Genomic DNA, 23,066 nt, shown 5'->3' on the forward strand with positions numbered 1-23,066 from the left:
TTTAATTGTAGCTTGTTTAACAATAATTTCCGGGAAAAAACTGAACTTCACTTTTTTTGGCCTGAATATGCACCGAATGCGAATTATTCCCACTTCTCTCAATTTCTATATGGGGATTTTTATCACTTCCTACCAGCGGAAAATGGTCGAACAAAATGATTAATTAATAACACGCCATAAGGTAATATGCGATAAGAAATAAGCTTGAAATTCGAAGAAGAAGACAATTTTCAAGAATATTCTAGGGAATTGTGATGACAATTTCTAATTTAAACGGAATTCTAGTGATAATGCTGAACAAGCTTATTCTGGAATTCTTGGGAAATTTCTCTAGGAGTTCTCACTAGATTCCCAAGGGAGTTCTTTTGATAACTTCAAAGGAAGCTTTGATTAGAATTCCAAGATGATTCTGAGAGGATTTTCAAGAAAATTTAGTTCTGAGCAAAATTCCTGTGGCATTCAGAGAAGAATTCCATAAGGATTTCGAGGAAAATTCCAGATGAATTTTAAGATGAATCTAAGGGGATTCTGGTGATAATTCTGGAGAGCGATCAAAGTAAATACTGTGGATAAATTGATACGAAAGCTGAGGGAATTCGAAGTGAATTTACCTAAGTTGAGTTTAAGATCTTAATCTTAAGAGGCAGTTCCAAAAAAATCAGGACTGCTGCGGAAACCTGAGGGAAGTTCCAAGTGGCTCAGGTAAATTTAGAGAATTTTAAGGCAGTTTCGTTACGTTCGGGAAAATAGCGAGATCCTTCTAGAAGCTCCAAATATTAAAGGCAGTCCAGAGAGTATCAGGGAAGTTTAAGAATTCGAAAATGTCACAGAACCCGAGCAAAGTCTGAGATCAAATTGAAATCTAAATTTGATGTTGTGATTTCGCTGATAATGATTACTCAGGTTGTTGTCGTTTTGGTCGTTTTAACGGTTAAAATATCAAAATTGAGAGCAAACATATCTTCCTGTGACATCACATTGAAAACTGTTTCTGCTATCAGTGAGAGCAAACTGAAAACCAAATTTGCTATCCATTTTTCCTGTTGATAACAAAACAACATATTTTTGAAGAGCAAATGTACAGCAAAATGAAAACAAAATTTGGTATCAAATTTGTCAATGTGTAAACTGAAATCAAATTATGATTTCAGTTTGATGTTGATATCAAAACTTGATTTCAATTTGTTGTCATTTTGATGCTGGACTTTGCTCGGGAAGCTCTGTGGAATCAGGGAAGTGCAGAAAACGAAATTGTTTAGGCACTATGTTTAATGAGCTTTAAGGAACTTTTAAGGGGTCTAAGAACATCATGGATAGCCAGAAAACATAAGGGAAGTCAATTAGTTGAGGAAAAGTGTGTACATTTTAAATAAATTCCTACCTTAGGGAAGCTACGTCTAGAGATCGTCGGATAACCTCAGAGATTTCAAGTGCAGTCCCAATAGCATGGGACCTCCCTTAGCTCTTATCGACTGAGCGGCAGCGCAGCTACAAAGCAAGACCATGCTGGTGGTGGAATTATGATGAGAATTTCTAAGGAACTTAAAGGTTAATTTACACGGAATTCTAGTGATAATGCCAAGAGACTTCTCAGCAGGATTCTTCTGGAATTCTTGGGAAATTTCTCCAGCAGTTATGACTAGAATTCCAAGGAAGTTCTGGGGAGAACTGATTTGAATACCAAAGAAATCTCAAAGAGAATCCTAAGTTAGTTCTGACCAAAATACTTATGATTTTCAGAGTAGAATTCTATAAGGATTCCGAGGAAATCTTCAGGTGAATTTTAAAACAGAATTCCAGAAGAATTCTGATTATATTTCTGGAGAGAATTCAAAGGAAATTTAGTGTATAATTTGATATCTCGAATACTGAGGAGATTGCCGAGTGATTTAGAAGAAAGATACAAGAGAATTCCAATAAGAATTCCACGGGAATTTGCGACGAATTTCAAGTTAATTCAGAGAATAATAAGTCATCGTTAAGCCATAGGGGATAAGCGGCGCCAGTGGTGTAGTGGTAAGCGTGATTACCTCTCACCACAACAGGCCTGGGTTCAATCCCAGCCGGCGCCGCAAGGTTGTTCTGAGGCATAAAATCTCTGATCACGCCTTCCTTTGGAAGGGAAGTAAAGCCGTTGGTCCCCGGTTCATGAGTTGATGGGTCGATAGGTAGGGTTCAGGTGTGGGAGCTGAGGCAGCCCTGGCGTCGGTAGTATTGGTGCTCAGCACAAAAAACAAGATCTACGGAAAACAAACCAATGAAAAAATCAGAGGGAACAAACAGTAGCATAAAATATATATAGGGTAGAGAACTACTTCGGCCTAATCGCCCATTTTGGGCCTATCGAGCAGAAAACTTCAAATAAATCCATGATATCAGAGTTAACAAGTCAATTATGCGTTTGGTAAGATACTTTAGCTAACAATCTACCGAACGAAGTCAATGAGAACGAGTGATATGAAGGTTTGCGCCCATTATTCCCAAAAACAAAAGAAGCGCTCCGACCGAATCAATTTTTATCTTTATCCGATAGGCCGAAGTGAATTCATTAGCGTTTCAATTGCGTTTCAATGCGTTAGGCCGAGTTTAAAATCCGTAGGCCGAGATTGGCGTCAAGAAGCAGTGTTAGACTTTTGACAATATCTCAACGATTGGTTTCTCTTTATAAAATCTTACGGTACGTACGGAAAGGTAAATAAATTTGGAAGCCATCAGTAAAAGTAACATTCCGTTTGGTGCTAAACTGCGCTTCAGCTTCAGCTTGAGCTTGCTTCAGCTTGATTGACCGCCCACGGTTGCTACTCTGTTATTGCCAGATCAGCTGTAATTACACAGAGAACCAATAGACGATGCTTGGGACTAGCAATCATCCTCAATGTGTAAAAACTGGTGATCTTGAATTAGGCAATACCAGCGCCGGCCGCGCCCGAACACAGGTCAAGAAAGGAATGGGAAGGATTGTGTTGACATGACACTCGCTTTGATGGAAGCCGAGAACACCTCTGCACTTCCACGAGGAATCACTAGGATGTTGGATAAGAGGGTTGGGTTTGCAGCAGGGTTCGTTTTGGTAAACGATAAGCTGAATTAATGTCCTAACGATCATATAGCGCGAAGGAGCTTGGGACTAAACCCACGGTCTTCTGCTCAGTAAGCAAAAACGTTTGCCACTAGGCAGACGAGCACCTTTTTAATCACCGAGTTGCTGTTATTACCATGTAGTCATATTAATAAATAAAACGATTGACGAATCTTGATTGTGGATGGGCCTGAGATTAGACTCATGATGTTCTGCTCAGTAAGCAAAAACGGTTGCTCTAAGGCCACCGCGGCCCTCATATCACATAATACCGTTGCTCAAATTTTTGTATCCATTCAAACCCGGAACCAACGACAACAACGAGTTTCGCAAAATACACGATACACAAGCGATTTTACTATAAATCTCTTTGATATGTAAGGACCTGGGACCGCGTTTTTCTGCTCAGTAAGCAGGCCACTGTAACCGACGATCTTTCAAATCCGAAAACTAAAAACTACGAAAAAGTACTTAGGCCTTCATTAAGTTCCACATTCACGCGACGTACAATGTTTCAATTTGCTCTTTACGTATTGTTCAGGCTAGGCCCTTTTCAAAATTTACGCGAGAAATACGCACAATCGTCACCTACCTCGCAAAACTGGTTCCAAACGACAACAAAGGCATAAGCAACGATGGATTGTTGAACTTTGCTGGCTCCGGTGGTGTAGTGCACAGCAAAAAAAATGTAATATCGATCAACGTAATTCAAGCTGATGTATGGAATAATGATGTAGGGTAGATGTACCAGCCATGGCTATACGCTCCTATTATGATGTGCCCCAATCATGGCATATAGGATTTCCATAGGCCATGACTGGAACACACCACAACAGGAACGCACAGCCATAACTGGTACATCTACCCTAATTGTAATTTTGTAATTTATCCGCACACACCCTGGTCGACCACTGTAAACCAATCTGCCGTTCAGCGTTTTCGGTTTTTGTTTCTGGATCTTTAGTTGCCTCTGTGATATACTTACTTGCGGCATACTATTTTGGGAGTGTATATGAGCGTGTACCATGTACGGTAGCTCATCTCTCATCGTGATGGTGGGACATAGCAGACAAATTAGAGAGAAAACAAGGAGGTATTAGTATTAGTTATATGTAAACAAACAAAACAAAAGTTAGATAATGCGGCACTGTAACTACTACTATTTTAGAGGCATGATTCGTCATGTTTAACTCAATGTTTCAATTGAGGCAAACTATCTATCTTACAATTACAAAAGCAAACCTAAACTTACAATTATATGCAAATGCAAAATGAAACTTGACAAATCATCGTCAATTCCCTTATTCCAGGGCAGGGCCTGACGATTTGAATCTAATTTTGATCAGTGAACGGGCACCATATGGTACATTTTCTCACCATGAACCTATCATTTCCAGCCTATCTGAACTAGAGTCGGTGTATAATGAGTCACGCCAAGAGAAAAACAGTTGAACTCGCATCACGGTTTTCGAACGATTCCCATTCTTTTCACTTGGCAACAGAGGACTTCTACAACAACTTCAAATGACTTCTAGCGAGAGAAAAAATATTGCGGCTGTAGTAAATCATTATATCAGTGATTTTGTCAAATTATCTTGACAAAAAATAGTAGAAATTATCATTACTTATTATTACCGAGCGTATCCCATGACAATTTAACACTCACTGCGTGTTTATGCTCATTTCTTCGATTATATTTTATATTTTATTGCAATACCTTTCACGGACCTTTCATAGCATCGTAATGTTTATTTACTTTGCACGATAGGTAGCCGGTTTGACTGTTCAATAGGTAGACTTGGCTTCACTCTTGGCGTGACTCATTATACACCGACTCTAATCTGAACTATTTAATAAATAGAAGCCATAACATGGGTTACGCTCCCCCTAAGCGGGCCCTCCGCATCCTGTCTCTGTCTTATCTCAAATACAAAATGCCAATGGTATGAATGTATCTATATATAACTTGGAAATGACGTACAATCAAATAAACCCGTAACCCACTCACTTGGTCAGGCTTCAGAATCGTCCAGTGGGCAGTGCACTCTACACTCCAAGTTCCCTTTTTTTTCAAATTTACCGCAAATTTGATATTTTACCCATTGAGTGTTGATTAGTCACAATGAAACATTGTGACAGAAGTTGAGGTTACTAGTGTATTAAATAATCTAGGTTCTATTTAGGATTATATCTGAAAAATCCAAATCTGGCCAACGCCCACCCTAAACCTAAACCTGTTCTAATCCACCTGAAATGACTAACGAATGGAAGACTTTGACTACCCAGCCATGCAATAGTCTCATTCCGTGACTTATGGCAACTTGATGATTCTACTGCGCTCATCTTCTGGCACCACCCAGGGGAGACTTGGTCCTGTACCCAATGCTTAACTTATCTCCATTCCACTCAACTACTCGCAATTTCGTGTGATATAGTGGGCGGAATATTATTATATGAGACAATTCAATGCAGACGTCTTTCCAAATTTGGCAGATCGACAGGTAATCGGTGAGTTACCACGATAGTTGCTATTCAACAACTCGACAACGTCCCATCGTCAACGCCTGCTATGAGAATTTCCCATAGCAGACGCCAACGAAATGACGTCACCGAGCTATCGATCAACTACCCTGGTTATCGCCTGGTACCTTATAGCACGATGCTAGGAGGCGAACCGGAAGAATCGATGAGCTACCTCCCCCCATTCCGTTTGGTGCTAAACTGCGCTAGATTAAGAAAGGCTAAGTGCGGGTTATGTTTAATAGGCCGGAAATGGGGTAGTTAACCCTATTTCACTTTTGTCAGATTTTAAAAATTTTACAAACAGTCTTGGCCGGCGCCGGTGGTGAAGTGGTAAGCGTGACTGCTTTCTCACCCCAATGGGTCTGGGTTTAATCCCAGCCGAGATCGGTGGGATTTTTCTGAGGCATAAAAATCTTTGGTCACGTCTTCCTTCGGAAGAGAAGTAAAGCCGTTGGTCCCGGCCCATGTGTGTTGAATGGGTGCGATATCCTACGCAGGTGAGGAAGCTGCATTCCTGCACATTCGATTGTCGTCAATGGATGGCAATCGATGTCCGTCGGTGATAGGCACTAGATTGCGGAACAGAGACCGACGTTAAATAAAAGTAAGAAAAGACAAACAGTCTTGTCCCATCACATAAGAAGCTAGTTTTTTTCTCGAAATTAAAAAAATCCTTAGTCCGACCAAATTAAAAAAAATGTGGGGAATTCTGATCAGAGCTGCAAGTAAATACTGGAAGAGTTCCAAAGAAAGGAATTTTAATGCTCAGATGAATTTCAAAGGAATCTCAAACAAAATTCCAATGGAAATCCGACAAAAATCCCAAAGATTATTCCAAGGTAATTCGGAAGAGATTTCCAGAGCAGTAGAAGAAGAGAATTTCAAGGAATTACTGGAAGTTCAGTAATACTTTTCACCTTATTGCCGGGGTAACAGGGGCGTGAATAAGGTACCGCGAATAAGGATACCCACAGCTTATGGGATTTTCACTAATAGGGGCTGTGGTGAATTATCTCATTTGTTTCAATATATAGAGCTATACTGTCTTCGACAAAGTTGTTGTACTGAAATAGACCAACAAGCCTGTGTCATTGGATTCAGTATTATTTGGGAACTACGCCGCTAGAGGCGCTTCACTTTTATGTTACTTATGACGGGTGCTATAATATATGGATCATTGGTCCAACATAGAATATTTCGTGATCCTAGCCATATAGCAAGTTACTGTCTTGAGCAAAGTTGTTCAAGTGACCAAGTCCTTTCGGATGGTGTTCATATTAGTTCAGAACTCTCTCACTACGCAGTGCTAGGTGCATGTGAACTTCCTATATAAACTGTATCTCGAGATCCTGGCCATATAGAACGTTGCTGTCTTGAGCAAATATTAAGTCCTTTTGGTAAGAGATGAACTAGCCTATGGCTAAAAATCTCTATAATAAAGGAGAAAAAAAAAAGTCCTTTTGGATGGTGGTCATATTATTTAAGAACTCTCTCACTACACGGCACTAGTGTGCACATGAACTTCCTTAATATGTTATATCTGAAAAGCTTGTCCATATAAGATGTTGCTGTGCAATGTGAGAACACGAAACGGAATAGGGATGACGTGTAGAGAAGCTGTAAATCGATTTTGGACGCCATTTTAAAATCCAAGATGGCGGTCATCGATTCAAGAAAAACTGTCAATATGGGTATTTTCGGAAAGGGGACGATGTGTAGAGGCTGGAAATGGATGCCAGAGGCAATTCTCGAATCCAAGATGGCGGCCATCGGTTCAAGAAAAACTGTCAAATACCCTACAATATGGGTATTTTCGGAAAGAGGATGACGTGTAGAGGCCGGAAAAGCATGCCAGATTCCATTTTGAAATGCAATCCAAGGCCATCGGTTCAAGAAAAACTGTCAAATACCCTAAAATATGGGGATAACGTGTAGAGGTCGAAAACCGATGCCAGATGCCATTTTGAAATCCAATATGGAGGTAATTGGTTCAAGAAAAACTGTCAAATACCCTGCAATATGGGTATTTCCGGAACGGGACGACGTGCAGAGGCTGTGACATCCTTATTCTCGGAACCACTTCGAAACTTTGAGTGCACAAATATCAGCTTCTACGACACGTGCAACATTCCAATTGTTACTCTTCGTTTGCTGCACTGCAGAATACATGAAGTAGCAAGGAATTGGGCACTGATTTCCGAGATTTGTGTAATTGAAAATTTGAAGTGGAAGTGCATGTATAGCCTACGTAGCAGCCATTTGTGGACTCAACAAGGAATCACCTTAAGGGACCTTTGGTCCCTGCATATAGCAGCTGTATGTTGAATTCGGACGATAGCAAAATTTGATCTTTCTGCTAAGTGGAACCGCATGCAAGACAAGACCCAAGTTAGGGTGGCTACTTACAGATATATGTAAACACGAGATTCACCTGAAAAAATTTGAAGTCACTGAAACACTTCCCGATCAAAGTCGGATATCAAAAAATATTTTATATTTTCAAAATTATATAAAATTATGTTTTTGAAATCATGTTGAGAACATTTTTTTTGTATTATTATTGTTTTAATTTAGGTTGAATTTATAATTTGATATTATTTTTATATTTATAAAAAAATTATACAACGAAAAATTTGATATTTGATGAAAAGATCATGCACATTTAACACTGAAACCTTTTTTTTTATTTTCTTATCTTTTGAGTCAAAATAAACTTGATATCTAATAAATAGAAGTAGTTAATACAGTGAATTGTAATAAAATAATAGCTCAATCAAGAAAGCTAGATTTGTATTTTTTTAATATCTTTCATTTGCCTTTTAGATCTCATTTTTGTTATGATTAATGTTAGCTCAGCCACACGATTGTAGACACGAATGCATCCGGTGGATGTATTATGTCTTAAATAAATAACACAACAACAATCAGGGGAGATGGCTCTAATGTTGGCCCATGGAACTAAGATTGGGCCCATCGCTAAAAATCTGCTATTTATCAATTTTATCTAGATGAACGCGTCAGAGTTGGTAACGGTCAGCTTGGTCAGTGACGTTTGACGAAAACCAAAAATAAATTATCGCGATACAAAAACCATCATTTCCATACATCCTTCGTCATTGACGAAGAGAGGCCGACAATAATACCTTTGAACAAATCCTTTTACCGTCATTTCTCTTTTTTCAATACCGTCGAACGTGCATGTGAGCAGACTAGTTACCACACTATAAGCGCTTCTTGGTTTCCTTTAGCCTTTCCATTCCCTTAAGCGTTGATAAACTAGTGGTAAAGACACAAGCCTGATAATCTCTCAACGTTGGTGGTTCGAAACCATTTTGTACCCGTTTTAAGTTTTTTGTGTTGCTTCCACAGTAACCGAGTAACCGACAGATATAAGAGAGAGAGAACATACTGAGATAGTTTTTTTTCACGACGTAAATGAAAGAGGACTTTCTTGGTACCGAATTTGTCATGCGCTGTTTGGAGTGCGACGAGGATAGTAATACAATATTTTTCATCACTGGCTTTGCTCTCTCTACGTTGATGCAGGACAGCCCTGGAACGCGTCATTGGGACGGTACTAATGAATATTTTTGGTCGCTATTAAAAATTTAGTCGATGGGGCATTTAGGCCGACGTTACATCCATTTCCCCTACCACACGGATGTCAAAACATGTTATCAAGAACACATCAAAATATCAAATTTTGCCAAAACCATCGCAAGAGCTTAACCATAAGTTGGATAGGAAAGGCTTAAAATATATTTCCGACATCATTTAGATTTTGTCTGTTCCTTGGCTGATCTGTCTTTCATTTTACATGGGAAACAGAAAGAAGTTATTCTAATACCCAATTATAACGGAATGAAGTAGCTCAGTTCACAACAGAAATCAATTAAAGTACATTAACCTACTCACCTTAAGATATGACCCAAAGTACTTTGTGACGAACGGGGAGTCGCACTGTGATAGCACCATAATTTCCTGCTGTATGTCTTCGATCTCATCTTCTGCTTCTTCTAGGTCGATTATTTTGATCGCCACAACCTGCCGGGAGAAAAGAAAAAGGAATAAAACGAGCATGTGGTGACAAATAAGATTAGAACTTTAAACGAAACTTGAGTGATGGTGTCAGCAGAAAATTAACACATAACCCGATGAAAACGCCGCCACCGCCGACGACAACGGCAATAGCGACGGCCCTGGTTACATGCTTCGAGAAAAGTTGAAAGTAAGCAAGAGATTAAAAATTTATCGCCATTAAATGGATTCTCGCATGGTTCGGTATCTTCTACGCCGAATAGGATAGGCGAGGCGCTTCTCGGAAGGACCTCAAATCACAGCCATGTTGCAGTAATGTAATGAAAAAAGTTTTCCGCCTCAATTGAACGAATAAATCATTGGCGGGCCAGAGGAAAGATGGCGAAAATCGTTCTTTGCTAAGTAGTTTGGTCCACCGAATGGAACATGAACGTCTGCAAGAAGTTGTCGGTTCGGCACTTCCCTTCTGGGAGATGTATTGGAAGTTTGGGTCCGTGTAGATAGATAATTAATCACCACCAGGAAAAGTAAAGGGGATGGTTCTTACCTGCTGTGTTCTGTTGTCAACGCCTTTGAATACTTCGCCGAAAGATCCTTTTCCGATTCGTTCCTGTTTTGTGAAGATTAATTCCGGATCGACTTTCTGAAATAAGAGGGAAAAAGGAAAAAGCGAGATGAGTCAAGTGTGAGAGTTATACATATACACAGTGAAACCAGCGACAATAATTTAATTAAAAAGTTTTCAATTAAAATTTAATTCGTTTAGTACCACTGGAGCTTGTATTATACCGGGAGGGTACATGAAAGTCCCACAGGTAGCGTGAGGCAGATGGCCGGGATTCGCACATGGTCCCAGTTTCATCGTGTAGTAGTTTGATTGTACGAACGGGGACGATGATGCTTCCGTTTTCCGCTGGCAATTGCGCCCGGGAGGAAAATCAAATAGCGAAATCAAACATGGGGGGGAGTTGAATAAGAAGTCTCGGTGCTGTTCCATAACCACCAGCCTTAGACATGGATGGAAACTCTGACGGAGAGTGCCATCTCCCGGCTCGCCGGGTTAACGAGATTATGATGGAGAGCGAGGGTTGAGCAACAGTTACCGGCCGGCTTTTTCCGGTGTTCCAGCGTACCGGAAATGAACGCAAAGCGCTCTGCTGATTGTCGTGATTGCTGCTGAAAAATGGAAGCTTAAGAGCTATAAAAGTGTAATCCCCGTTTGGCATTAAAATAAAGCCGATTATGAGAGTTGATTGTTCTTCGAGCGTAAAGAAGCCTATCTTTAGATTGGTTACAGTGATTGAGGCTCTCAGAAGTGGATTCCTTTTGGAAGAATTTGAGCATACGAATTTCGTCTAGAAATGCAACCTTCAACCTATTACGGAATGTTGTCAACTTTGCGATTAGTAAATAACTATTTCCGGATGCAAAGGATTACAAATACCTATTCCAGGAATGGAGATTTGCTGCAACAAAAGGTCACAGTGATGTAAAAGCAGCGTGAGTTCAGGAATGTCGTAGACCTTCAGCCTCAGTATAATCGCATCTGCGGGTGTTGACGCCCGACAGTGAACCAGTACTGGTCTAGCACTAGCATTTATCATAAAGCAAATGCATATATGCAAATGCTAAGTTAATTAGTGACATTCTTTATGCAAATTTCTTTTTACTGCGGTCGACAACCACGGGGGCAAGGTTTACTCCTAACTATCAACCATATATGTACGACAGCCTTTCTACGTAAAGTGTAATTGGGATCTTACCCAGACAACCAGAAGCCGTATAGCAATGTATAGACAGCATCGCAAATTGCTACCGTTTAAATCAACATCGCATATAAGAACGACATGCATCGCATTATGTTTAAGTTAAATCGTATAGAATGCAAATTTCTGACTTATATGCGATGAATCATTTTTCCGTCGTACTGTATCACAAATAAGATTGTATTATATCGTAAGACTTTTCAAATTGATTTTGTTTTTGCAAATTAAATCGTGTATTACGTTAAGTCAACTCGTTTAACCCGTAAAAGCCCGGGACAAACTTTTTATTTTCAAAAAATTGTATCTCAGACATGCCATGGCCGAATAAATTGATTTTTTTAAACATCATTCCGGTGACTGGTTCTTGCATCTGTAGGGTGCTACTCCCCCCAAGCCCCCTCCTTCTTTGTTATATATTCAGGAATTTGTTGGCACGGAGGTGTTAGCATTACGAAAACATATTGTATTTTTTATTTATTTTTGGAATCGGTTACGGATGTTCCGGACTATGGTTCCATATGGTCAAATTTATTATCTCAGATAACCATATCATATGCCCCGTAACGTGGGTAGATCACCTCTTCGTGGTACGTTATGGGATGTAAGATCTACCACCGATTCCTAGTCCTGACTACTTCAAACTAGGGGAACAGGATTTTTCAGTAATCCAAGGAACACATCTTAGTCCTTGTTACTTTTTATGCCTTGTTGATAGTGACAAGGCTCGGCTTTGTCTACCGAGGATGATCTTCAAACAAGGAAAAAATGAGTTAGTTGTCTTCATCTATGTGATTCCAAATCTTCTATTCGTTGTTCCCTAGTTTGAAGTGGTTAAGATGCATGGTCATTATCGATGTCATAGCTTGTTTTTGTTGTTAAGAAATCTAATTTTGACTGACAAAGGGGCGCACCTTTGGAGGGTGTTCCAACACTCTGAAGGGTATAAATAGCGAAACCTTTCAATTAGAATCGGTTCCTTGCGATGAAGGCAAGAATGACAACTGTATCAAAACCGAATAGTGATGGAGTAATACGACATGCACTAAATAAGGACATGGGACATACTACAATAGGCTACCCAGTGAATTTTCATTTTGAAATTTCCGGAGTTTTCCCGATGCAAATCAAATTGTTTATAGTCCTAGACTACGAAGTATATTCAAGATTTGTTTATTATAAAAACCTTCGTGGTCTTAGATTTAGAAAAAAAAATCAATCTGGGGCTTAGAAAATATTGAAAATGCGGGATCCCAGAATTCACCATGAAACATTTCCAAGGTTTTGGAACTTGAAAGAACTTTCTGGGATCCAACAATTTAAGGAATTCTGCTAAGAATACCTATACCAGAAAATGTAGGGAAGATTTCGATTTTTTTCTACTGCAAAAAAATCGATTTTTTACTGCATATATCGAAATTATATATATTTAAGAAGAGCTTTGAGTGGGTTGGTTTATTTCCTTTAAAATCCGTTATAATTGCTTATCTTTTGACAGATACGCGTATTTCGTCTACTACTTGCAGACTTCATCAGTGCCAAGTACTCAACACCACTGAAGAATCCATCTTTTATCTACGAGTTATATACTAATCAATAGGTACTAAAAATCAGCAGGTATCCACTGCCATGTCAAAATTTACCTAACCAGGTACCTAAATTCAGTCTCCAACAGGTATGCATGCATGCTACGATGTGTTGTTTTAGGTAGCATGCTAAAGAGTCTCGAGTATCCGTTTCCTTGATCTCTATTAAGCAATGTTGATGGATTATGTTTAAATATTTCTAAACTTTCAGCTACGTCTAGTTTCCAAGGCGAAGATACAGTCCGCAGGATATTAATGTTTTCCTTAGTCAAATTGTGCCCCTTTGTAACGATATGTTCTGCAACCTTGGATTTAAATTCATAATGAAGTCCTTTAACCATCTCTTTGTTAGCCTTTTTTACCTCTGCGATGTGTTCCTTAAACCTTGTTTCCAAAGTCCTTTTCGTCTGACCAATGTAGATTTTATTGCAATCTGGACAAGAGATTTTGTAGACTCCGGCTTTCCCTAAGACATTTATTGAATCTTTAGTTGATCCTAACACTGACTTCAGCTGATTTGTCCTACTGCTGAATACTAAATCTAGGCCAAAGCAACGTGAGGATTCTACTTGGAAAAACAAAGTTCGGTCATATCTCAAGCTTACTCGTCTTTGTATGGAGGAAAATTATTTCATTTTCAGAGGAAATTTCTATAAACAAACTAAAGGCGCTCCTATGGGCAATCCGCTTTCTTCATTTTTATGTGAATTGTTCATGGCTAACCTAGAAAATACTCTGGAGGATAAGAATTTGTTGCCCAAATGTTGGTATAGGTACGTGGATGACATCTTTAGCATTGTCAAAAGGGAAGATTTATCAAAAACTGTGGAGGCCATAAGCAACGTTCACAAGGACATCAAATTTACTCACGAAGAAGAGAGAGACGACAAACTCCCCTTCTTAGATCTTCTCATCATCAGGGAAACGTCTTCGTTCAATTTCGAAATCTATAGGAAACCAACAAACACAAAGAGAGTAATACCAAGCACTTCAAAAAATTCCCATCAACACAAAATGGCCGCTTTTCACCACATGGTTCACAGGATGCAAACTCTTCCTCTTAGCGATACAGGCAAATCAAAGGAAATAGCTCACATTTTTGAGTTTTCTAAAGTTTCCTCATTTTTTCTAACGATCATAGATCTCTTCTAAACGTTTAACAATTCGCTGAAGTTCTCTAAGCTTCATTAAAATTGATGTGACTTCTCTAATGTTAACGGAACTGCTCTGAGGATCTCTGTTCTTTTCTGAAATTCCCAAAACTTCTCTAAGGTTTTTGCAGTTCATGAAGCTTGTGGTACTGCGCTGAATTTAATTGAACCATCCTACAAATGTTTAAGCTTCACTGAACTTCTAAACTCATGGGAAGAATTAAATTTTTAACGTATCTGAAATTATCTGAAAATCTGGGAACTGCCTTAAATTTTCACTAATTTTCTGAAACTAATGGAACTGACCTCCCCCTGAAATTTTTTCCAATTTTCGAAGCTTACAAAACTTGTATCAAATGCTCCAGAATTTTGCTAATGTTCATACAAATTCCCAAAGGGCGCGGTTCTTCTCTTAGACTCCATAGATTTCTATGAATTTCTCAAAATGTTTCTAAAGAAGATTTCAAAGTTTTTCTACATTTCTGGATCTTTTGTGCTCCCACAATATTCATGGAATTAGAACGACATAATTAATATAGTTCTATGATTTTTTCTGAAGTTCATGAAACTTTCCGTAAATTATTGGCACTATGTTAATTTTTTTCAATAGTCTAGAGTTCCTGGGGGTATTAAAACTGCCCAAACCATTATTGAATTTCCTCAAAGTTCGCTAGACTCCCGTGAATTTATCAGTATTTTTTTGAGAATCCGCAATTTTACTGAAATTTAATGATTTGCCTTGAAATTCCGACAATTTTCCTTAAGTATTATAATAGTTATAAACGGTCACTAATTTTCCCTGAACTTATCTATGCCCACCTGAAGTTCTCTAAATTTGTTTGATAATCCTTCAAATTTTCTGATATATATTCATAATACCCTGACGCTACTGACGTTTTCGGATCAATCATAGAATTCTTGGAATACCCCATAATTCCACGGAACTCCGTAAGTCGCTACAATTTGCTTAAGCTAATGGGATTATTCTGAAGCTATCTGATCGTCGTCGAAGTACTCTGAAGTTCGCTAATTATCATGAAACCATCTAAAAATATCCAAATGTATTAGAAGTTCTCTGGATTTCCTTTAAGCTTTCTCGCTTTTTTTTATTTAATTATTGGAACTTCGTTGATGTTCTCTAATCAACTAAACTAAATTTTCGCATTTTTTTAGTTCTCACGTTTTCCGGATGTTCATATAATTTTTATCACATTCCAGAAATTCTCTCGGAGCTTTGCTGAAGTTTCCAGGGATTCCCTGAGTTTCTCGAAACCTTTTTAATGTTTCTACCATTCCTTGAAATTATTTGAACAGCTCTTTGATTCTCTTATCTGTCTTGATGTTCCCGAAGCTTCCCTAAAGCTCTAAATTGTATTGAGGATCTCAGTTCTGCTCAAAAATAAATGAATTTCCCGTAAATACCTTTAAATTTCCCTGAAATTCTTTGGGTTTCTGTGAAGTTCCTGAAATATTTCTGAAGTTTTCATAATTTTTCTGAAGGCCTCTGTACATCCCTGAAACGGAACATCTTAAGGGTTCTCGATTTTTTTTTGCACATCATGGAACTACCCTGAATTTTTAAATGTACGATTATAGATCTTTAAACTGCTCCAAAAGACGGGAACTGCTCTTAAAATCTGGAATTCTCCAAAGATCTCTAGATCTAGCTGTTCTGAGGTGCTTAGAACTTTTTAAAAATTTGCACAATACCCTTTAAGTTTTCTATATTTCTCAAGTTCGCTTGACACCTGTGAAGTTCTCTGAAATTCTACGAACTTCATAAAAGTTCCTGAAAATTTTCGGATGCTGAAGAACCACTTTGAGGGTCTTAAAGCTTCCAGTAAGTTCTACATATTTTTAGCGTGTTAACTTCCACTATGTTCCCGCAGTTTGTTTCTGGAACTTCACTGAAATTCTCAGAATTTCCATTCATTCCTCAGAACTTCTCCAAAGTTCCTACAATTGTTGTGAAGTTAATCGACTGCAATGAAGATTTCTAATCTTTCATAATGTTACTTACCAACTTGAAATAAATCTTTTTTTTTTTTTCATTAAATCTGACACTTTGAAAATTTTCAATATTTAGAACTTGTAAATGGAAAACGAAACTTCAAGACATTGCTTATTTTTAGATCTTGGGCTTACTCAAATTATGTAAGTTTTTTTTTTTTAACTCTCGAAAGTGAGATTTTAAGTAAATGTTAAATTCAAAATTCAATGGATTGGATTGTAAAGCTGTTTCTTTAAAACTGGTTGCCATGTCTTAACGTTTGGGTAAATTTCTATTGCTTTGATCTACAAAAAAGGATGTTTAAAAAAATAGCAAATTTAAAATAGCTTGCTTATTATAAGCCTGAAATTTATCCGTTAAAGTTCTGGAAAACACAGTTAATTTTATTTAGAAAGATAAGTCCAGACCCTGTAGATAGAGAAAGACGATTAAATGTCACAAAGCAGAGAATGATCAATCTTAAAATAAATTCACGCTAAAAAAGTTGAAAATAGTGACTGATTACAAGAAAAAGTGACTTAAGTGACTTGGCCTTTAAAAAAAACAGACTTTTTAGTGACAGGCTTGAAAAAAGTGACCAAGACACTAAAAAGTGACTCGCTACCAGCCCTGCGACTTTGAAGAGTACCATGTCGACAACTCATTTTCAAAGTCGGTGTCCGTGAATACTCAAATTCAGTACATCCGGTTTGTACAATATATGCTTAGAAATGTTTATTTAGGGCCTTGATCGTTCGGATTATTAATATTGCGATATTTTGGAGCCGATTAAAGACAGTATTTTAACTGTTGCCACCACGGAATGTCTTTTTAAAAGGCCTCCTCCTGGGATCGGCGTCCAGGGGAACAAACACCACCAGGAAACATATAATATAATGATTTTAGATGACGAATATAAGAACAATAAATCTGTTAACATCGATTTGACAAGTGTCGCTAACTTTCCGAGAAAAACAGTTTTTGTTTGGCCTCGAAGGTAGGCTGAACCCTTAAATTGTTAATTCAAAGGAAACGCTGACGAGGATTCATAAAAAAAATCCTGGGAAGAATTCTAAAGGAGCTCTGTCCAGAATTCCAAGATAATTTTGATAAATGGTATCCTAAGCAGCGAAAACACATATAGCTACCAACGATACAGGCAAAAGGCTTGCTACGACTACCCCGACAAACTTTCTCTGCAACACAGCTCGATCGGAGTGTTAGAAGGATAATGATATATTGCTTGCCTGCTTTGTTGCAGTATATGTACATTAGAGTGATGCAAAATTTGAAATTTTCGCTCCACAATACTTAAACGATTCCAAATCGGATCCTGACTAACCTCTCAAAATTTGAACCCATTTGGTGAAAAACTGAGATGGCACAAACCATTTGAAGTTTGTATAGGAATTACTATGGTAAAACCAAGATTTTTGTTCATGTCTACCTAATAATTCACCATATCGGTCTGCTTCAAAAACTTATGACTGTAGTTATAGAAAATTTTCCCAGCTACAACTTTGCCGAAGACCACTTTTTGATTAAATGCAAGGATCGAAAGTTATCAATGGTTCAATGCGCTGATGTCTTCATGCTCAATCAACTGCTCAGCAGGCAACATTGGTGTTTCTGAGGCGTTGCATAGGACACAAAAATCATGTCTACTCATATGCTAAATACAGTGTTGCCTACAGAGCAGCTGCTTGATCTTGTCATAAGTTTACCAATCTCTTAAATAATTAATAACTTTTTCCTGTCTTATTTTATATAGAAACGATCTTCAGCAAAGTTGTATCTGAGAAAATTTTCTATAATAATGGCTATCGAACTGTTTCGCAGCTCAATATGGAAAAAGACTAGAAGGCAATGAACAAAAAGTTGAGATTTCCCATAGTAATTTACATGTAAACTTCAAATGGCTTGTGCGAAGTCTGTTTCTAACCAAATGAGTTGTAACTTTGGGAGGCTAATCAGGACCCGATTTGAAACCATTTAAGCACTGTGGAGCGAAAAAGTCAAATTTTGCATCAGTCTAATGTACATGGTTGAGGACATAGCTTGATCGGAATCGGGGAAAGACATAACAAAAAAAAATCCATTATCACACGTGTATCATCTTCGGCTTTACTTCTTGGAGCAGCTTGCCAATAATTTGGTCGTTTTCTTGAACTTGAGCACCTACAAACACACTCAGGTAGTCGACACCCTGTAAATGTATTTCCGATATAGTCATCACAACTTCAATGTTGTCTTCTTATTGCTTATGACGTTTCTGATTAAATACTCATTCAAAGCTTCATATTTCTTGAACTATGTTGTTTGAGATTCACGCATGTTTTTTTACATTAATCGAGTAATTATCAAAATAAGCCCTAAAAACTGGTCGATCACAAGACTTAAAAAGTAGTGCAAATGCAATAATTTCCGTTGAACATATTATTAACGAATTGACACTATGATACTCAGTACTTGTTTAAAAGATATATACTTGAAAAACACTAAGTGTTATATGTTTTAAAAAATATTAAGATTATACTTGAAGAAAACTATCGAAGTTACCCCGTTTGATGGTACTTGAAAAAAGCCATTTTTAATTGAATTATAATCTGATAGGTCTCACTAAATTGCACCTCTAAAATAGCACCGGTTTGTTCACACGTAGTAATCTAAAAAAATCGATTCGCTGTTTTTCACACGCGGAGTTTTTTATTTGCACAGAATTTTTGCTATGTGTGCAGAAAATTTCTTTCACTCAATAATTGATAACATCCAGAACCAAACATCCAAGTGAAAATTTCAGAACTTTCTTTCGCGGACGGATGGCAGAACGCCAGCACCAAGACCCAGTAAAACTCTTCATCGGGAGGAGGCGGAGCCTCAAAACAAGTAAAAAAAAACGATCGAAGCACAAATCGAGTAATGCCGCTCCACAGCTACTAGATCCACATTCTTGTCTAAGATTTTTCACAATAAATAGAACATTACTAGATAGAGTTGGAATTAGGGCTTAATAGCTTTTGTAAACAATGGCTTCTGTCGATGATTTTTCAAAAGACATGACTCTCCCTGGCAAATCAACATTACCATCGAATAGGGGAAGACTTCCGCTATCCGATGGATGTGTTTGTTTGTGTAGAAGTGCTTTGAGTTGCTTAATTAATTGGAATTTCATGTCCACTTATGCATACACCAAAATAATTGTAGTTTTGGCTTGGTACAAGTTGAAAAATACGCGGAAAACACACGAAATCAGGGACAACGAAAACAAAACCATAGAATAAACTTGTACATTCATAAAAAATTCTATAACGTTAGAGACCATATATTAATGTTTATGGATTGTTCCCGGATCTCTCGTTCAATTCCCAGGTTGTCCAGGTTTTCCCGGGTTGTCCAGGTTTTCCCGGTTACTTTTCAAAATCTCGGTTATTTTCCGGTTTTCCCGGTTCGATGACCACCCTGTTTCTCCAAATTGATTCAAATGTATCTCGTATAAAAATCTTTTGAATCTCAGACTGGTTTCTTCTGGTTACCTGAAGAAATCCATCTGAAGATGCATTGGATCACAAGCTGATATATTCTCAAGAAATCGATTGGAAATTAATCAAAAAAATTGACTCAAGGATCACTAGCCAAAATTCACGGATCCTAAATGGGATTCACGAATTCTAGGTTTTGTAGCACATGTAAGATGTTATTTAAAGAATGACACAGAATGCCTAGAAAAGGAACGTGAAATCTATGAATGGGATCCAATCTGAATCTGGATAAATTTTTAAGTGGCAAGGAGCAGATCAAATGCAGTTGCAATTAATGCTTGTTTGCGCATACATTAGAGCACCATTTATCTCAATCGGGAAACCATCAATTCGAAGCTCAAGAGAGGCCAAATCAATCGAAATCATGATTCACAGCAACCGAATGTAAGAAGCCCATTTGCCATTAGAATGGCAGAGTATAACCTTCACTTTCGCTCTACTTTTAGTACACACACCATTCGACGAGTGCTCATTTCTGGTTTTGGCCCAATTCCTCCGTATGCCTAAACTGCTGCGGGCTCGATGGCATTCTCTTCTAAGCGTGAAACCTTGAAGCCACCGCCGTGTTCACATTCTAGATATACACAATAGGTCAATAAAAATGGTTTTATTGGCTATACCTGCTCCGGCTCACTCACTCACTGCGAGAACAAGGAACTACAACTAGGTACATATGATGCGATACGAAAAGGTAATGGGCAGCGTAGCTGAGAGGCGATCTTATCGAACTCCAAAATGCCGCCGTGTCGTGTGTCTCGAAACATTGAAAAGCAATTTGCGCAAACAACAGCATCCAGTCATAGGGCACTAGGGGAAATGGGGCAAATGGAGTCCTTGCATGCAGATGCATCATATCCCAGAGCACCCTTTTCCGAAATAATAGCACTCAAAGATATTTAATTAATCCCCTGACGATAATAGGTAAAGAAGTGCCGAAATCGTCATTTCCCCTACTTAGCTTTTATTTGCAAGCTGACCTCATTAACTGTCTGGGCTAGAGCTCATAATGATCTCAACGAGGTGTGAGTGCGCTCAAAGTCCCCAAGATTATGACTCATTCTAAAACCACGAGATTATTACCCTACCCTACCCTAGGCAGTGGCGAGTGCTTGTTTAGATTCATTGACTCTCGCTGAACTCGGAAACACTCCCTTCACTCTTCTCTGCTGTCGATCGTCTGTTGCTGTTGTACTCGCGACTGGTGAGTTGGTGGGTTGTGTGTGGTATTGTTTCAAAGCTAACTGTAATTACAATATTTCATGCTGCCTTAGTATAGTTTGCAGACATGCATGTGCGCATACAAATATCGAGGTACGTACAATCGAAAGTGCTTTTTTATGCGTCTGATCCATGGCTGGCAGCAAACGAGAATCCATTCGTGATGCATGTTAATTCGGATTGGGACACGCACGAAAGCCTATCTATGCTGCAATGCACGCAGTCATCAGCCATTATTTCGACTTTTTTTTGAGTAAAGATGCAGCAGTTCCGTTGTTAAGGACTTTCTGTATCTCTCATGATAATTTAAAGTCGCCGTCACCGAGGTCACCTTCGGTTGCAGTTTAATATCCTCTATTAAAAATGAGTTGTACCACTAAAGCATTAAGATTCGTTGCTGATTTAATACAAAGGCAATAAGTGTTTTTAAATTACTTACTTATGGGTTTGGATACGTGACATTCCGTCAAACAAGGTTGCTTGCAACTTTGAAGCTCTTTGATTGACATATGTGCAGTAGCTTAATTTTAGGTGGGGAACTTTTCAAGCAAAAGCTTTTACTTTTCCATACAATAAATATAACTTCATTATTCAACATAGAAGCATTGGTAGGCGCTCGAAAAAGAGACATTTGTTTAAATTTTGTGTTACGATCAAAACAGCATTCAATTTAATTTTTTTACTTCAACTGAGAATTAAGTGTACGAAACAACAGGTACTGAAGGCAACGAATATGTGCGAGTTTTTACGAAAATTGTGAATGACACCCACTGGTGGGAATCGAACCCACAAATCTCAGTAGACATGCAGTGAATTAAGTGAACAGATACTGTGAAGTTATTCCGTAAGGGTTATAACTGCATGCATTCGGCAATAAATTTGATAATATCAGAGTGCCAACATCATCACTATTTCAAAATTACCGCATTTTTCCCTATTTTTAAAGGCATTTCTTCCGACATTGCGTCTCAGCTGAAGTGGCAAAGTTATAGTCATCATTGCTGTTAATGGATGTGAAAATGAAATTTACGTCGATTTAAGCGTATCGTAAAACGGGGTATCTTTGTTAATACGGGTAACTATGATAGTATAATATAATGATTAAATTTACTCTCTGCGCTTTTTCCGTATTAAAAACCTTGGTTCCATATTGTAGCTTAGGGTATTTTTGTTGATATGATATATATTTTTTATATAGTATGTGTTACATCTTTTACAAACATATTGAAAAACAATTTTCTTGTTTCTCGTCTGTTTGAAACAGCACTCAAACCAGCACTTACGAAATGTATTTCCTATATAGCCATCACAAATTAAATGTTGTGTTCTTTTTGCTTATGATGTTTTCTGATTATATACTCACTCAAAGTTTCATATTTCAAGAACTAAATTATTTGAGTTGAACGCGTTTTCTTCTACATTCATCGAGCATTGTCAAAGTAACCCCAAATCAAAATACTGATGTTGAGTCACAAGACTAAAAAAATAGGGCAAACGCTTTAATTTCCTTTTAACACATTACTAGCGAATTGACTCTAGGATCCTCAGCACTTGTTTAATTTTTTTTAAACATGAATTGCTTGAAAAGATTTTTAGAATATACTTAAAAAACTATCAATGTTACCCCGTTTAACGGTATTCGAATTTCATTAGACATCGTTTGGATTTAACAGCAGTCACGAGGAAATTATTGTTGGGGGATGCTTAAATGTTTCCGTGATTTATCATGTTGCACTAGTACGAAGGTTTTTTGAATGCAGCAAAATGTTGAGACTCAAGAAGTAACCGTAACAAGTTTTTGTTAACAAAAGCAAACACACTCCAATGTAAGAAAAATACTTGTTTTCATATATCATATTTTAATAGTTTTTTATTTGTATTTTTTTTTTGGCCATACAAAGTAAATTTTGAGAGACATTGATGTTAACCACTTTGCCGAGATTAAGAAATTAATTTCATAACTTCAAGTTTCTGGGTCATGGAATGTTGTTAAGATTGTAAGGTTAATAGATATATTCAAGATCAATGAAGACATTGTTTCGAGATATGTTGTGTAGAAAAACAGCATTCTAAGAAAGCTTTCAGAATTATGGCATTTTCTTGGAGAAACAGAAAAAAATCAAGGTTCAATATATGGAAATAAGATAATAGAATAAGGTAAATTTTTGAAAACCTGAAG

General features: G+C 37.8%; 1 protein-coding gene across 7 annotated transcripts in view; it reads right to left on the minus strand.

The window, feature by feature from the left end:
- GckIII (Germinal centre kinase III) overlaps nt 1-23,066 on the minus strand; it is a 222,135-nt gene that overhangs the window by 30,237 nt on the left and 168,832 nt on the right. For all 7 annotated transcript variants that reach the window (XM_065228184.1, XM_065228182.1, XM_065228183.1 and 4 more), the window contains 2 exons: nt 10,188-10,283; nt 9,518-9,646 (listed from right to left, as the gene is read on the minus strand). In XM_065228184.1, the coding sequence (XP_065084256.1) occupies nt 9,518-9,646; nt 10,188-10,283 (225 nt within the window). The remainder of the gene's footprint in view (nt 1-9,517; nt 9,647-10,187; nt 10,284-23,066) is intronic.

The sequence above is a fragment of the Ochlerotatus camptorhynchus genome, unplaced genomic scaffold (genome assembly GCF_037179485.1).
Source record: "Ochlerotatus camptorhynchus isolate MF236.1 unplaced genomic scaffold, CSIRO-AGI_Acam_v1.1 ptg000284l, whole genome shotgun sequence".
Lineage (NCBI taxonomy): Eukaryota > Metazoa > Arthropoda > Insecta > Diptera > Culicidae > Ochlerotatus > Ochlerotatus camptorhynchus.